Below are 13614 nucleotides of genomic sequence, written 5' to 3' on the forward strand. Positions count from 1 at the left end.
GAATGACTAAATCAAAATTAGATTTAAAAAGTGATCTAGCACTGAGGAGAGGTTGGAAGTGCGTATTGTGTAAGATTCTAGACCACAAGGGAAAGCATGGGCTCAGAGACCTCTGGGTAACCCAGGGGCTTCAGCGTGGAATGTTCCAACAATATTTACTTACCTTCAAGTTTCTTCTCCTAACCCCCCTCTATTTCTGAAGCCTTCCTTTGAGATGACTGGAGCCCCGTGGGTTCTAATTATAGTCAGCAGAGACCAGAGCGGTGTGAATGCCTCCTTTCTGCAGGAACTGGGTTTCCAAATGGGCTGGAGAGACTGGCTTATTGTCACTGGGAGGGAGACAAATGTCCCGGCAGAGACTTAGGAGGACACACCGGCAAAGTCAGCCTGGGCCCGGCAGGGGCTGCCTGCAGGGGCTCTCTCAAAAGCCAGCAGGCCTGCAGGGAGATATTTCACTCCAAGCCATGGATGGAGGTTTTCTGTTTGGTTTTGTGGCCCTTATAGCTGCTTTTATAACTTGCAGAAAACATGGACATCAACTCCTCCTGCTGGTTTATAGAAAGGCCATTTTTAATCAGAAAAAAGAAAAACCAGTTGAAAGCCTCACAATTTCAGCTGTCTAATGACATGATTTCAAGTAAAGTGAACATGTGATTAAAACATCTTTTTGATTTCGTAAAACCATTCAGAGAAGGCCTCGACAAAGGGAAAGTGGGCCAAACCGGAGCGCCGCGTCCTGTCCCGGCTGCTGCAAACCCCATGGGCCGCAGGCCTGCTGGCAAGACCACTGCGCAGTGGCTGCGGGGTCTCCGGCAGCTCTCGGAAGGGCGCGCCCCCCGCTCCTCCCTGGACCGCTGGTGCGGCCCCCCAAGAGCTGATTCTGCCGGGACGGAGGCCGGTGGGGCGGCCGGGCGCTGGGCGGCCACGCTCAGGCGTTGGGGTTGTTCCGCATGAGCTCCACGTCGGCGTCTACCATCTCCCGCACCAGCTCCTGGGATCGAGACAAAGGGTGGGCGCTGAGGGTGGGGTTTCCGTCACTCTCTCCTGGCGACACCTCCACCCTTGTGGCGGCCTCCCCCTGCCCCCTCGCCCTCCGACCTGGGCACCACCGGGCGCCCAGCTGCCCGCCAGGCGGCCACCCTCCCGCGGGGCCCATCCGGACTAGTCCTGCGGCCAGGGCGCCCACGGGTCCCAGCGCGCAGGGGACACTTACATCAAAAGCGACCCGGGGCTTCCAGTTGAGCTTCTGTTTCGCTTTGGTGCAGTCTCCTTGCAGAAAGTCCTAGGGTGGAGGGAGAGAGACGGGCGGGGTCAGGGTGGCGGTCCCGAAGCCGTCGGCGTTCCAGGCTCCGGCTTTCCCCCGCCAGGTCCCCGCGGGGCACATCGCCTTGGCTCTGGGAGCCGTGAACCTTGCGACGGTCGCGGCTAAGCCTGCGCTGCACCGCGGGGGAGGGCGGCCGCCGTCCGTGCGCAGCCCGCGCAGCCCTCGCGTCCGCCGTCCGCAGACGCTCCGTGACTTCACGGTGGATACAGGAGGTTGACAGGGACGCTACTGTGTGACCTGTTTGGAAATACTACGATTCTCAGGCAGGAAGAGGGAGAGGTGACTGTCACCGTCCCCCAGCTCCTCCCGGGGCCGGGACGCCGCGCGCCCGCCCCGCCACCAGCCGCGCTGCGCAGCGTGGGGATGGGCCTGGGGACGTCGCTCCAGGCGGGCGGGCGCCCCTCTCCTACCGGGGCCACGGCCACTCCGGCCAGGCGGTCCTTCCCGGCGGCGGCTCCCAGCCTCTCGGACTCTCTGGAGCCCGCGGTTCTCACTGCCACCCGGCACACCCACAGGCACATAAAACGAAACCGAAGCTTCCCGCAGCAGCCCTGCCTTCCAGGGGCATTAGACGCAGCGTTTCCTCTCCCGTGGGTTCTGTACGCTCCGTAGAACGGCTCCTCTCCACCCACTAATGATGCGCACCGGGCGGCTTGCAAACGCTGCCCTGCTCGCCTCCCTCTGCAGTGTCACCTAACCACGCCGCTGCAGGATCAAGTTAATTTTCAAACAACTTCCAGCTCCAGTGCCAGAGGCCGGGGCCGCCATTTGCTCGATACTTAAGTTTCTCCTCCCATCGGACGGGGCCCTTATCAAAATACTAAAAAGTATGAAACAGTGTGCCCACGGCTCTGGCAGTCTGCTCCCTCAGCCACCAGGGCAGAGCGGAAACCAAGCACACCAGGGCCGCTGAGAGTTTCCATCCATTTCAAACACTTCCTTGGAAGGAAAGCTTGCTAAAGGAAAACCAGAGGAGAATAAATTAATCCTGCATCTCGGCCCTCACTCACCAATTTCTTATTACAACTCTCTAAAGAAAATGGAGATGAGAATTTCAAGATGATTTGCAAAAAAGGGAGGGCGGAAGGAAAGAAAGAATGAGAAGGAAAGAAGAAAAAAGGAAGAAAAGTACTTGGCCATTTTGGGGGTAAGATAAACATTTAGCTTTTACATATACAAATGTATTCATCAAATTACAAGATGAGTACTCAAAATAGGAGAATGTGAAGGCAGTATGAAAACAGTCCAACTTTAAACAAGATAAGTATCTCATGAAGACACCATTTTCCCTACACATGATATTAAAGAACAACGTAAAACCAGTTATATCAAGTGAAAGTAACAGATAATGGAGCTACAACTGAGAGCCTCCCCACAGATTTTCCTGGGAGTCCCCTGAGAGGAGCAGGCCTGGGGTGTGTTGTAGACCCACAGTGGGCAGGCCCCCGGGAGCTGGGCAGGCCCTCCTACAGGGCACACTGCGCACTCACCTTCACTAGAAAGCTACTTCTGAATATCTATACTGTTTGCTTGAAATGGTATGCTAACAGGGTACATTCAACAACTCTCATTCTCAACCATCCATCATTACTTAGGGTTGAATAAATCAAACTCCCAAAGGCTTTCCATTTTATAATACACTGAAGTACCGATTTCCTCTCCGGGGTATTAATAATAGTAAAACAAGTTATTTCTGCTGGCCCAGGCGTCCATATACAGATTCTTCAGGAAAAGTAGGGTACAAAAATTAATACTTAGCAATTTAACACAGTGCTACATGGAACTGGAAATATAAGTGGAAAAAACAAATCAATTTATTTCTCTTTCCCTTCCCTAAATAAGCTTGTCTGTACTTCTACAATACTTCTGCTTTCCTGTGAGAGACACAATGATGTTCATTCTTGTTCCCCAGAGGGAGCTGTGAGCGGCAACATGGCCCTCGAATTCTACAGCAGCTACACAGCCTGAAGAAACACCGTTATTGTTTAATCACGCAACACTTGTTGTAAATCAACTAGCGCTGCATAGGATGCAATTCATGACTCTGAACTTATAGTTAGCAAAACCTTAAAACCAACTCTGGCTTCAAGTAATCTCAGTAGGCTTGGGAAAGGGAGCTTTGTATTGTAATTATGTTTCCTGTATTTTTCTACAAGTAGCTCATAATATAAAAACAACTAGGGAACTACAATTAAGGAAAAAAGAAAAATGGTTTTCAAAAGCTTAGAAACAGACATTGCTACCATGCACTGTAAAAGTATTTCATTGAAACCGGAGACGCACCCAGTTAAACTTCCCAATTTAGTTTTGAGCCCAACTCCTACATTCCAGTCTAGCAGCTTACTTTAACCTCCTGCCAAGGCTCTGTCTCCCTGAAATTTAATTAGACCAAAAGACCTTGTGAAGGAAAAGGATGAGGTTCCATCAAAACAAAACAGCGGCTCACTGTGCCAGATGCAACTGAGCTGACATCTAGAGCATCCATGCGCTTGTGCCCAGTCAGCATAGGGGAAGACTAAGGACACTGCACTCCTCCCGAAGGACTTTACTTCTTCCTGTGGCATCCTTCAAAGAAAATATAAATAAATGATTTAGTCTGCGAGGTTTGGGGCACAGGGGGTCCTCAAAGGGGGCCTGGGAAAGGCCAGGCGTGGGAGTGCACGTGGCTCTGATTGACAGGGTGGGTGTGGAGACGCTCCTTTACATAAGTCTTCTGCTAGCCCCAGAGATTGAGATTTGGAAGCTGTGTTATTACAATGACACCAGGAACTGCTCTCCTTATAGGACTGTGTGGAGCAAGGGGGAGGGGAGAGGAAAATAAGGCTGAAACATGTTTTACTTTTAGATTTCACAAACCCTCTCCGCTAGGGTGTGATCAGCTCCTGAGGATGAGGGAAGAGTGAACTCATCTGCTGTGCTCTTGTCTCCTTTTCTGAAAGTTCAGTTCCTTTTTGTTTATGGGCTTAAAGCTACAGGATGACAACAGAGGCAGAGCTGAATTAAAGTGATGATTTTATGTGCAGTTTCCAAAGTGGACCTGTGCACTGGGTGGTCTGGAACCTTTCTGTAGAAAAGACAATAAAGCTCTGGGAAAAATTTAAAGCATTTCTATGTGAATATGACATTTCCTGAACTCCAGCTTCTGGTGTCTTCACCATTTCCATTGCTATGCCTTAGGTGAGCTATACAGTTTCAACATGTGATTTATTATTGTCAAATTCAATTAGGGTTAGCTGAGCATTTCATAGCAGCCAAACAGCATGAGCAAGAGAAAATGGATGTGTCCAGATGCCCAGAGCCCCCTCTTTTTTCTCAGAGTCCCTGACTACTGTCGACTTGTTTGACCTTTAGGAATTGTCCTTTAACTCTTTGTCCAGGCATAAACCCCAAAGGCCAAGGCCAGTGGTCAAAGCAGTGAACAGCAGCTCAGCAGAAGGAAATGTTTTGCTGCAGCAATTTTTCAGGCTCTCCTGGCTTATGTTCTTGTTTCAGTGAACTGATAAAGGGCCAGACTGAATCCTGGAAAAATCATTAAGCCAGTTTCTGAGCCCACGTAGTTAACACAAAGTCCAGAAAAGGAGAGAGCATGCCGTGCCACTATCTTCTCCTCTGACTATAATTTCCTCTCCTCACGTCCGGACACCTTTTCACCTCCATCAAGATAACAACACATCTTTAAATGATGCTGGCTAGTTTTCTTTCCTTCCTTCAATCTTATTTTATTTTGATTATTATTTAACACATTTAATCCCTTTGAAACTCACCCACTTCTAAAATCATTGTAGGGAATGTTATTAAATAGATTATATCACATATCTTTTCAAAGTTCACAGTCTCATTTTTTTCTCCCTCTTTCGCTGAGGTTGCATTGGGAAAATTTTAATATTTATTTCAAATTATGTGTGGGATACCACATTTCCTACAGGTCTTCTTGTAAAGTTTGCAAAGGACATCTGTTTAGGTGAAGAAACATTTTAAGAGTGTGAGCTCTTTCGGCAGGATGTTAAATTTCTAATGTGCACACTGAGAGAGACTGACTCCATGCTGTAAACAAGGAGATGCCCAGGCAGGATGTTAATGAGGAAGATTAAGACTGGGGAGAGCCCTGCTTAAACACTGTCAAGAAGCCAAGCTCTTCAGCAGGAGCAGCACTTCGCATTCATTTCTTTCCTGCCACTTTTCTTAAAAAAGCAAAATTGCGGACTAGCTCAGGCTCCAAGGGAATAAAAGAATGCCAATGAATTTGGTTCTTGATCTAACTTTATGCTAATGGAGAGTGAGCAGGAAAGATTTACTTTGGTGAAATGCTTCTTTTTAGATAGACAAAACTGCTAAACAACAACAACCCATACCCCCAACACTTCAGTAAAATAGAAAGTTTCAAAGCACATCCCACCCACTCAACATTCAAGACATGCAGCTGAGAGTAATAATGGCGGGGGGCGGGGGCGGGGGGGGGGGGGGGAGAGTCGGAAAGTTCCCTAAGAAAGTTTGCTATATAATGTCTCATTGCGCAGCTTAAACTCCGTTGCTCACAAATGTATCCTTTGATTGAAACCTTCCTAGAGGGGGCGAGTCTTGGAGCAGTGAGAAGCACAGTGGCGTTAACAACAGTGATGAGCACTTCCCTTCTTTCTCCCTTTACTGCTGTATTTCTGCACAAATTGAAGTTGAAGCCAGGCATCTCCTTTAATGACAAGGGGCAATAAGAGACAAGGAGAAAACAGCGGGCCTGTCTGGCCTGCTCAGGAAGCCGGACTCAGTGGGACTGGCCATCAGCAGGGCTGACAGAATGCCATCGGAGCACGAACAATGTGGGCTCAACCTGAGGGAAATGGAGTCAGTCAGCACCGGCTCCAACAGCAATCCGACAGTGCAGATAAAGTGGCACAGGGAGGAAAGCGGAGTGTGCAGGCCCTGCATCGTCCCCGTGGCCACTGGGAGCCAGGGCACAGGGCTTCAGAGGGGTGCCCTGGACCGAAACCCTGGCTGAGCCCTCACGTAGCAACACGGTCACCTCTGCTGGTGGCCTCACACATGAGCCCCATCAGTTAGAACTCAGGATGTGCTGTCCTGACCTCCCAGGAGTGCTTGAGGGGGTCTCTAGATCCTGCGACCCCCTCGCTTGATCTCATTTTTCTTTGCTGGGAACCACATATTTACAATTGGTAGAATTTGTCATTTGGAATTGGTAGCTATTAAGAGCTACCAAACAAAGGGATAGAAATCCATGCACATGTGCACCCCGGACACTGATGTAAAGGCCTGCCTAGCACGGTAGAGTGTTCTTGGAAAGTGAATGAGAACATTATCTTCCTCATGTGTCCACTTTAAAGCCTAATGTGGCTTAAAAAAAGTATTTACTTTATAAAGGGAGAACCTGGTGAATGACATGTTCAGTGCAGCCTCCTTGTAGATAATCTTTCATTCACTTGTATTTTTAAAATGTGGTTAGCATAAGAAGGGAAATATAATTAGGCAAAGAGGGCTCTATAATACATACAGACAACACAAGTATATAGGGGAAATGTAGGACACAAACACATTAACTTCCTTTTGAAAATATTCCAGAGAAAGTCCTTCTGAGCAGACACGCCTGAGATGTGCAGAGATGAGGACAGGGGTCCGTTCCTTTCTGTGGACACACAGGCTGCATACAGATGCCACTACAGCCCAGCATCTGTCCCCGACGGGACAAAGGAGCAGGGCATCCCTGGAGCAGGATCCCAGGAATACACTGGCCGAGGGCGCCTTCTGGCCTGTGGACCTTGGGGCCTGTCCTGTCCACCAGCTTTGGGCCCAAGAGCTGAGCAGAGAAGAGCATCTCTCAGAAGCTGTACCTCGTAGCTTTGGGGGAGCTCTCTACTCATAGGTGGTGTTTAATAGGTTGCTTTAAATAAAATAAGCAAATGAGATTGGGGGGATGTAGTCTTGCGTCATACACATTCATGAGTGTATGTATTTGTCAAAGCGGATCAAACTTTACAGTTAAGATCTGTGCATTCTGTAATATTTTAATAAAGGTGCTAGATCTTTCTGTACCTACTCTGCACCTATAATTATAATTGTAGAGTTGAATTTCTTGGTCCCTGGTGCTCACGGGAGTATCAGCCTGGGGAAAGCTAAGTTAAGTACCGTGGTGACCAAGGCCCCTCGATTCTGTTTCTCCCCTGATCTTCACCCTGCCCAGCTGACGAGGCGCTGACTCACAGCCGCAGAGCAGGGCCAGCTAATGAGGGGAGATAAGATTGTTAGTGACCTCAGTGTTCCAGGCTTCAAAGCCAGCACCATCTTTGTCGGAAATTACTGGTTATGTTAATGACTGGATCAGGGTGTAAAGCTCTGCCTTGCTGGTAGGAGGTGGCACAAACCCTGAGGAAAGGAGATAAAGCACCTTTAAGTGGACTGATTGAGATCATTGTGACATAATTGGCAAGTGGCAATCTGGAGCCTGAGAGGCAGGCTGCTCCTCTTTTGCCACTTAGTGCTTTTTATCCTCAGAGCATTTCACATACATCAGCTAATTGACCTCCAGTCACACTCACACTGCAACTCAGGAGTTCTGCAGGCTCAGGTGGCCTCTCTGTAGGGTGAAAGCACGGCACAAAGTGACTGAGGGGTGACAGCCACGCTGTCCTTGGCTTACCTGGAGCCTGCACCAGAGGGAAGGCCAGCTGGGGCCACAGGCCACCCGCAGACCATAAGGTGAAGGCGAGTTTCCTTAAGCTTGTTCCCTTCCAGTTGCTTAGGAAATCTGCCCATCCTTTAGAAAAGCTTTCCCACTCCTTTTGAACATTAGTTCAAAAGAATATTGTAAATAATATGAGTGCTTCCGTAATATAGATGGGTTATTTTTTCCCTTTGGGGTTTCCTTCAATTTATATAATAAATTAGGCCATTCAAATTCAAGAAACTGCACTTCAGTAATCCTCCCTCCTACCTCTCATCCTGCCATTCACCATCCTTCTCCCCAAAACAGAAATGACACGACAGGGTCATTCACATGTACATCCGTATGTTCACTCAGCACTCATTCCCTCAGTAACTTCTTAAACTGTAGGACTAACCAGACAATGCATCACATTCAAATTCTTGATTTTAGGTTGTTTCTCTGGGCACTTTCATATTTGAGGGAAAATTAAGACAGCTACTATGACATTTGTTAGTAAGGCTTTTGAAAATCAAGGAGAAAAGGTGAGTATTGAGATGAATTTTTGGGTTTTCTATTATCTTATTTATTCATTCAGCTGGTTTCCTATTATCATGGTTAATAGAGAGTTTTACCAGGCTGTTGGGTATCTGTGCTACATGTCTACCTGGCATTCTTTCTTTCATATTTTTGTTAAGAGAAACATAACCCTATACCTATCTAATAGAGACATTTAAATTAAATAATTTGATTAATGTCATAAAGTAGGGTTTTGGGCTGAAAGCCAGGATTTCTGGTGCTTAGTCCAGCATGCCCAATGCTCAATAGGACAAACCCTCCCTAGAAAGTACTTAAACAATATACTCTATGCTACATTAATGAGTAGCAAACAGATTTATACTTAATATAGACATGTAGAAACATCAACATGCTCCAATGCTGAATGAAAGGGATGGACAGAAAAGAGCATACACTGCATGATTCGAGTGTGGGAAGTTCTAAGACAGGCAGTCAAATTGATGGTGATAGAAATTTGGTTGGGGAAGAGGATCAACAGGGAAGGTGCAGGAAGGAACTTTTGGGTGATGTTTTTATACTGATAGGCGTGTAGGGTTCATGAGTGTATGTATTTGTCAAAGCGGATCAAACTATACAGTTAAGATCTGTGCATTTTACTTCACATCAATTACATGTCAATAACAAAAGGTGAGTCAACACTAAGAACACAGAGACATCACTGGAGAGATCTGGCTTTATGTCGTGGCTCCACCACTCGCTGTGTGACCTTGGCATCCTCTTGTAGGGATGCTGTGAGAACTCAAGGTTCCCCAGAGAGTAGCTAGCAGCAGATCACTGTCGCTGCATGCAGGCTTTCTGTTAAGGCTAGCAATTGGTGCTTTGCTCATTAAGTTGCAGGAAAAGCTATTACTTTAATTTCTTGTAGTAACAATATGAGTGAAAATGTAATATTTTAAGTGGGTTGTCTTATCTTTTTTCTTGCCTAGTTATATGTTACTTTCACCCTGTACTCCAAACCAACTCTATTTCAGATCATCATTTTTTGAATAATGGTAAACAGAGTATACAGGATTTTGTATTCTGCTTTCCTTCAATTATTGTAATCATTACGCATGCTCTTGGTTGTTGCCAAACATTTACTGCTTTAGATGCTGGGGAAGCCACCGTGGACAAGATGAGGCCATTCTTGTGAGTTTGCGTTCCAGTAGGGAGAGACAGCCAAGAGCACAGGACGCGCGAATAAGACCATTTCAGCGATGGAGGAGTGCCAGGTAGAAGACCAGAGGAAGTGAGCTCGATGAAGAGTAGGAGGGTTGGGGGGGGCGGGAGGCCTTCCTAAAGAGGTAACATTTGATCACAGATTTGAATGACAAGAAAAAGACCTGGGGTAGGAGGGTCTTTGGTGCAAAAACCTTAGGGAGCAATTTACTCATCTGAGGAGCAGAGAGAAGGCCACTGTGTCTGGGCACAGTGATCGAGGGGGGTCGAAGCAAGCCAGGCTGTCATAAGACTTTATTCTCTAGTTACCAACTGCCCTTGAGCACCTGTGGCTGGTAGGGCAGATATAAGTCAACTTGATGGAGCTCAAAAGTCTGATTTTTTTTACCCTAATGTAGATTTTGAAAGTAAGTATGGGACTGACTTCTAGCTATGTTTTAAAAAGGGTGGATTAGTTACTTTTGCCCAACATGCTCCACCTCTAATGCACAATTCTTTCCTTCCCGAAAACCTGCCACTCTTTGATGTGTCTGGGCTGTCCAACCTAGAAACATCTGTTACTCTTGAAGGGCTGAGGTCTGGGACACAGAGCTCAAGATTCTGGGGCCAGAGGTCAGGGGCCTGTCCTGCTGCTCTGGCACCTCCTGGGGTGTGAGGTGGAAGCACTATTCCTCATATGGCCAAATGGGGACACATTGAGCCTCCTGAGGGATCCTGAGACTGTGTCCCACCCTGCACCTCCTCCTGCATTAGCAGAATCCTGGCTGAAGTAAAATGGTAACCACAAACTTGCTGACAAAGGAGCCTCTCTCTTCTCCACTAGCTCTCAAAAGAATAGACACTGCACTGACACTTGTTTGGGTGTTTGAAAAGTTTTTAAGCAAATTATCTCACTCTCTCAGTGTGTGTTGTATAAAGATCTACTCATCTACAGAGAAAGACCTGCTTTACCTCAACACTCAGTCCTCTCTCAGCCCACTACAGAGTATGGAGTTGGACTGGGTTCTTTGCCACTGGAGGGCTCTGAGAACTGCAGGCATACACCTGCTAGCCACTATCAGACTCACTCCGGGTGCTGTGCTGGGTGAGAGATGGGATGTGGAGGACAGGGGACCAGAGGAGACAATGGTCATAGAGGAGGGGAGGGATGGTGGCAGTGGGAGTGGTGAGAATGGGAAGATGGAAAGAAATGGATAAACTCGGAACCTATTTGGAGGCCCAGTGGAAAGAGGACTAGATATGGGGTGAGGGAAAGAGAATTCACAGAGAACTAATCGGATTTTGGCTTGAATGAGAACCTTTTTATTGTTTTCAAATACACTGTATGAATTTACAATGTACCAGCAAAGTATGAGTATAACATTCTATCACAGCCCACTGGCATTTGATGCTATCTTCTTTCTAAGGAAACCTTTCATTTTTATGATTATGAAAGAGACTCTTTGAAAAGATTCCTTTTATAACATTACCTATGATCTCTTATACCACTTCACAGACCACACTGTCTGGTTTTGAATCTTGGCTTGATGCCAAAGCTACTTAGATGAGGAAGTCCCATAACTCAGAGAAAGCCACCCAGTGTCCACAGCCCAGCGTTATTCTTGGGAAAGGCAGGTGTGGGAAAGGCAGGTGTGGGAAAGGCAGGTGTGGGAAAGGCAGGTGTGGGAAAGGCAGCTGCAGGAAAGGAAGTCACCGGTTCCCTGACCCTCGCCAGTAGACAGCCTTGACCATGTCTTAGGACAAGCAAGGGAAGGGTTAAGTCACACTGGGTCCACTCTGCTTTTAATCTATGACTGCTGTGGGAGGAAGTCCGAGAGGCAGCCTTTCACATGACATCATAAAAGCCTGATTTATCACCAGCCACCAAACATCTAGAAAATCATAACATCCTTTCAGGAAAACACAGTGGAAAATAATCAGGCTGGCTTTGATGAAAGCTCTGGTGGGGACTCCCAAGTGTGACACTGTGCACAGTGACCCTGGGCAGGTGCCCTGCCAGCTCTCAGGGCAGCCTGCGCTGACGAGGCCAAGAGGCCCAGCTCCACAGTTGCCCAGAATGAAGTGTGGCCTCATGTCCGCAGATAAAGCAAAGCCCGACCCACACTCTCTGGCTTGCCAAAAAGACACTTCGGTGTGTATGAGGATGCTTTGGAAGTCACAGCTCTGTCCAGATATGAGAAATAATTGATGGCAGAATATACAAATCACTTGTTCCGTAACCCACCACCACAGAGGTAATGCCAGGCACCCTGGATTTGCTCGGGTCTGCCCACTCCTGGGACTGTGCTCAGGACACTGCTCAGCAGTTAGCAGTACGCCGCTGCGAGTCACTCTTAGTAACTACGGGGAATAAGAGTTGACAGAGAAGAGTCACCCCAAAGTGTCAGAGGAAATACAAGGGTGAACTCTTTCTGCCACAGGGAACTGGCCCAGAAATACTTGCATCTCTGCATTGTTCATCTTGCTCAGTAATTTGATAAAACCACCAGGCAGGAACTTTGTCTTCTTTGATGTGTGTGATGTGCTTTGCAAATAAACACAGGAAAGAGAGACAAAGGCAGACCGGAGCCTTGGATGGTTCTAGAATTCTGGCCACACCACTCCAACAAAGGCCCGTTAGCATAGATGTAGGAGCTCGCCACCCGGGCATGTGCCCTTGACTGGAATCGAACCTGGAACCCTTCAGTCCGCAGGCTGCCACTTTATCCACTGAGCCAAACCAGCTAGGGCCCAAGTTTGATTTCTTAACTGGAAAAGCCTGCCTGTGCCTGATCTCCCCTGGATTATGTCCAGGGAACAGGAGTGACAGGAGGTGAAGCCTCACTGTGGCTCTGCAGCTCGAGCTCTCATCTGGACACCTGGGAGCAGCCAGACCAGGAGAATCTCAGGCTATTTTCTAGGCTTCCAGTGCCACGAGGAATGGCCATCACGACACCTTTGTATTTATGAGCAGCTGACACACCAAACAGGGCCCACCTACTCAGAAAGGATTCTGTCCTCTGTTGCCTTCAAAACCACGAGCCCAGGAGATGCCCAGGACACTTCCCCGGCAGATCCGGGCTTCGGGAGGATTCTTCCAGGAACCACCGCTTTCTAGGATGGCAAGGAACACCAAGAGACCCCCGCAGTGGGAATTTTGTGAGCTTGGGAAACTTCCAAAGGACTTTTGCTCAGAACACCCTTTTCTATGAAAAGACTTCAACTCACAGAATTCCAAAGAGCCGCCTGGTTTTATTTATGCCACTGCCATGACCACTACTAACAGAAAATAGAAAGACACTGCTCCTCAGCGGCACAGCTTTCAGTTCCAGCCTCGGCATGAAGGAGACCACTCTGGACCTGGATGTGAGGAGAGAGTCTGGGAACATGGGCATCTAAAGACTTTACCCAAATCTACGGAGTTCCTGAGTGTGATAGTGAGAGTTCAGAAGGGGATGCCTCGAACGACCACCATAGTAGTAATAGTAGTAATGATCGTAACAGTTATCACTAAAACAACAGCCATGTAGCACTTACTATTTAAAAAGGACCCTCCAACCTATATTCTCATGCAATCCTGGCAACGTTCAGTCATTCATGCACCCAATAGCTACAGTCACCGGGTCCTCCAGTTCAAGGTCCAGCAGTGGAGACTGACAAGCCAATGGCAATATCTGATGCAGGTCACAGTGCAGGGTAAGTGACAGAGAGCAGGTGAACAGAGAAGGGGGTCAAATTGAGTGTAGGGACCATGGAGAAGGTTGAGACCTGAAGGGGACAGGAGAGGGGAGGAGAATGAGCTCTGTGGTGGTACTTACAAGTGTCCTGAGCCAAGCATGTCACTGAAGTGCTTGCATAAATAAATAATGGAAGGACTTATCTACAACTGCCTCTTCCCCCAAGTGCTAGGACTAAGCTAGCACTC

General features: G+C 47.7%; 1 protein-coding gene across 1 annotated transcript in view; it reads right to left on the reverse strand.

Annotated features, from left to right (window-relative positions):
* Positions 1-531: 531 nt before the first annotated feature.
* Positions 532-13614, reverse strand: part of GMDS (GDP-mannose 4,6-dehydratase) — a 687968-nt gene continuing 674885 nt past the window's right edge. Inside the window, exons 10-11 of the mRNA XM_079777570.1 lie at positions 1214-1282; positions 532-991 (exon numbers count right to left, since the gene is read on the reverse strand). Of these exons, the coding sequence (XP_079633696.1) occupies positions 929-991; positions 1214-1282 (132 nt within the window). The 3' untranslated portion in view covers positions 532-928. The remainder of the gene's footprint in view (positions 992-1213; positions 1283-13614) is intronic.

The sequence above is a fragment of the Cnephaeus nilssonii genome (assembly GCF_951640355.1).
Source record: "Cnephaeus nilssonii genome assembly, chromosome: 7".
NCBI classification, from domain to species: Eukaryota; Metazoa; Chordata; class Mammalia; order Chiroptera; family Vespertilionidae; genus Cnephaeus; species Cnephaeus nilssonii.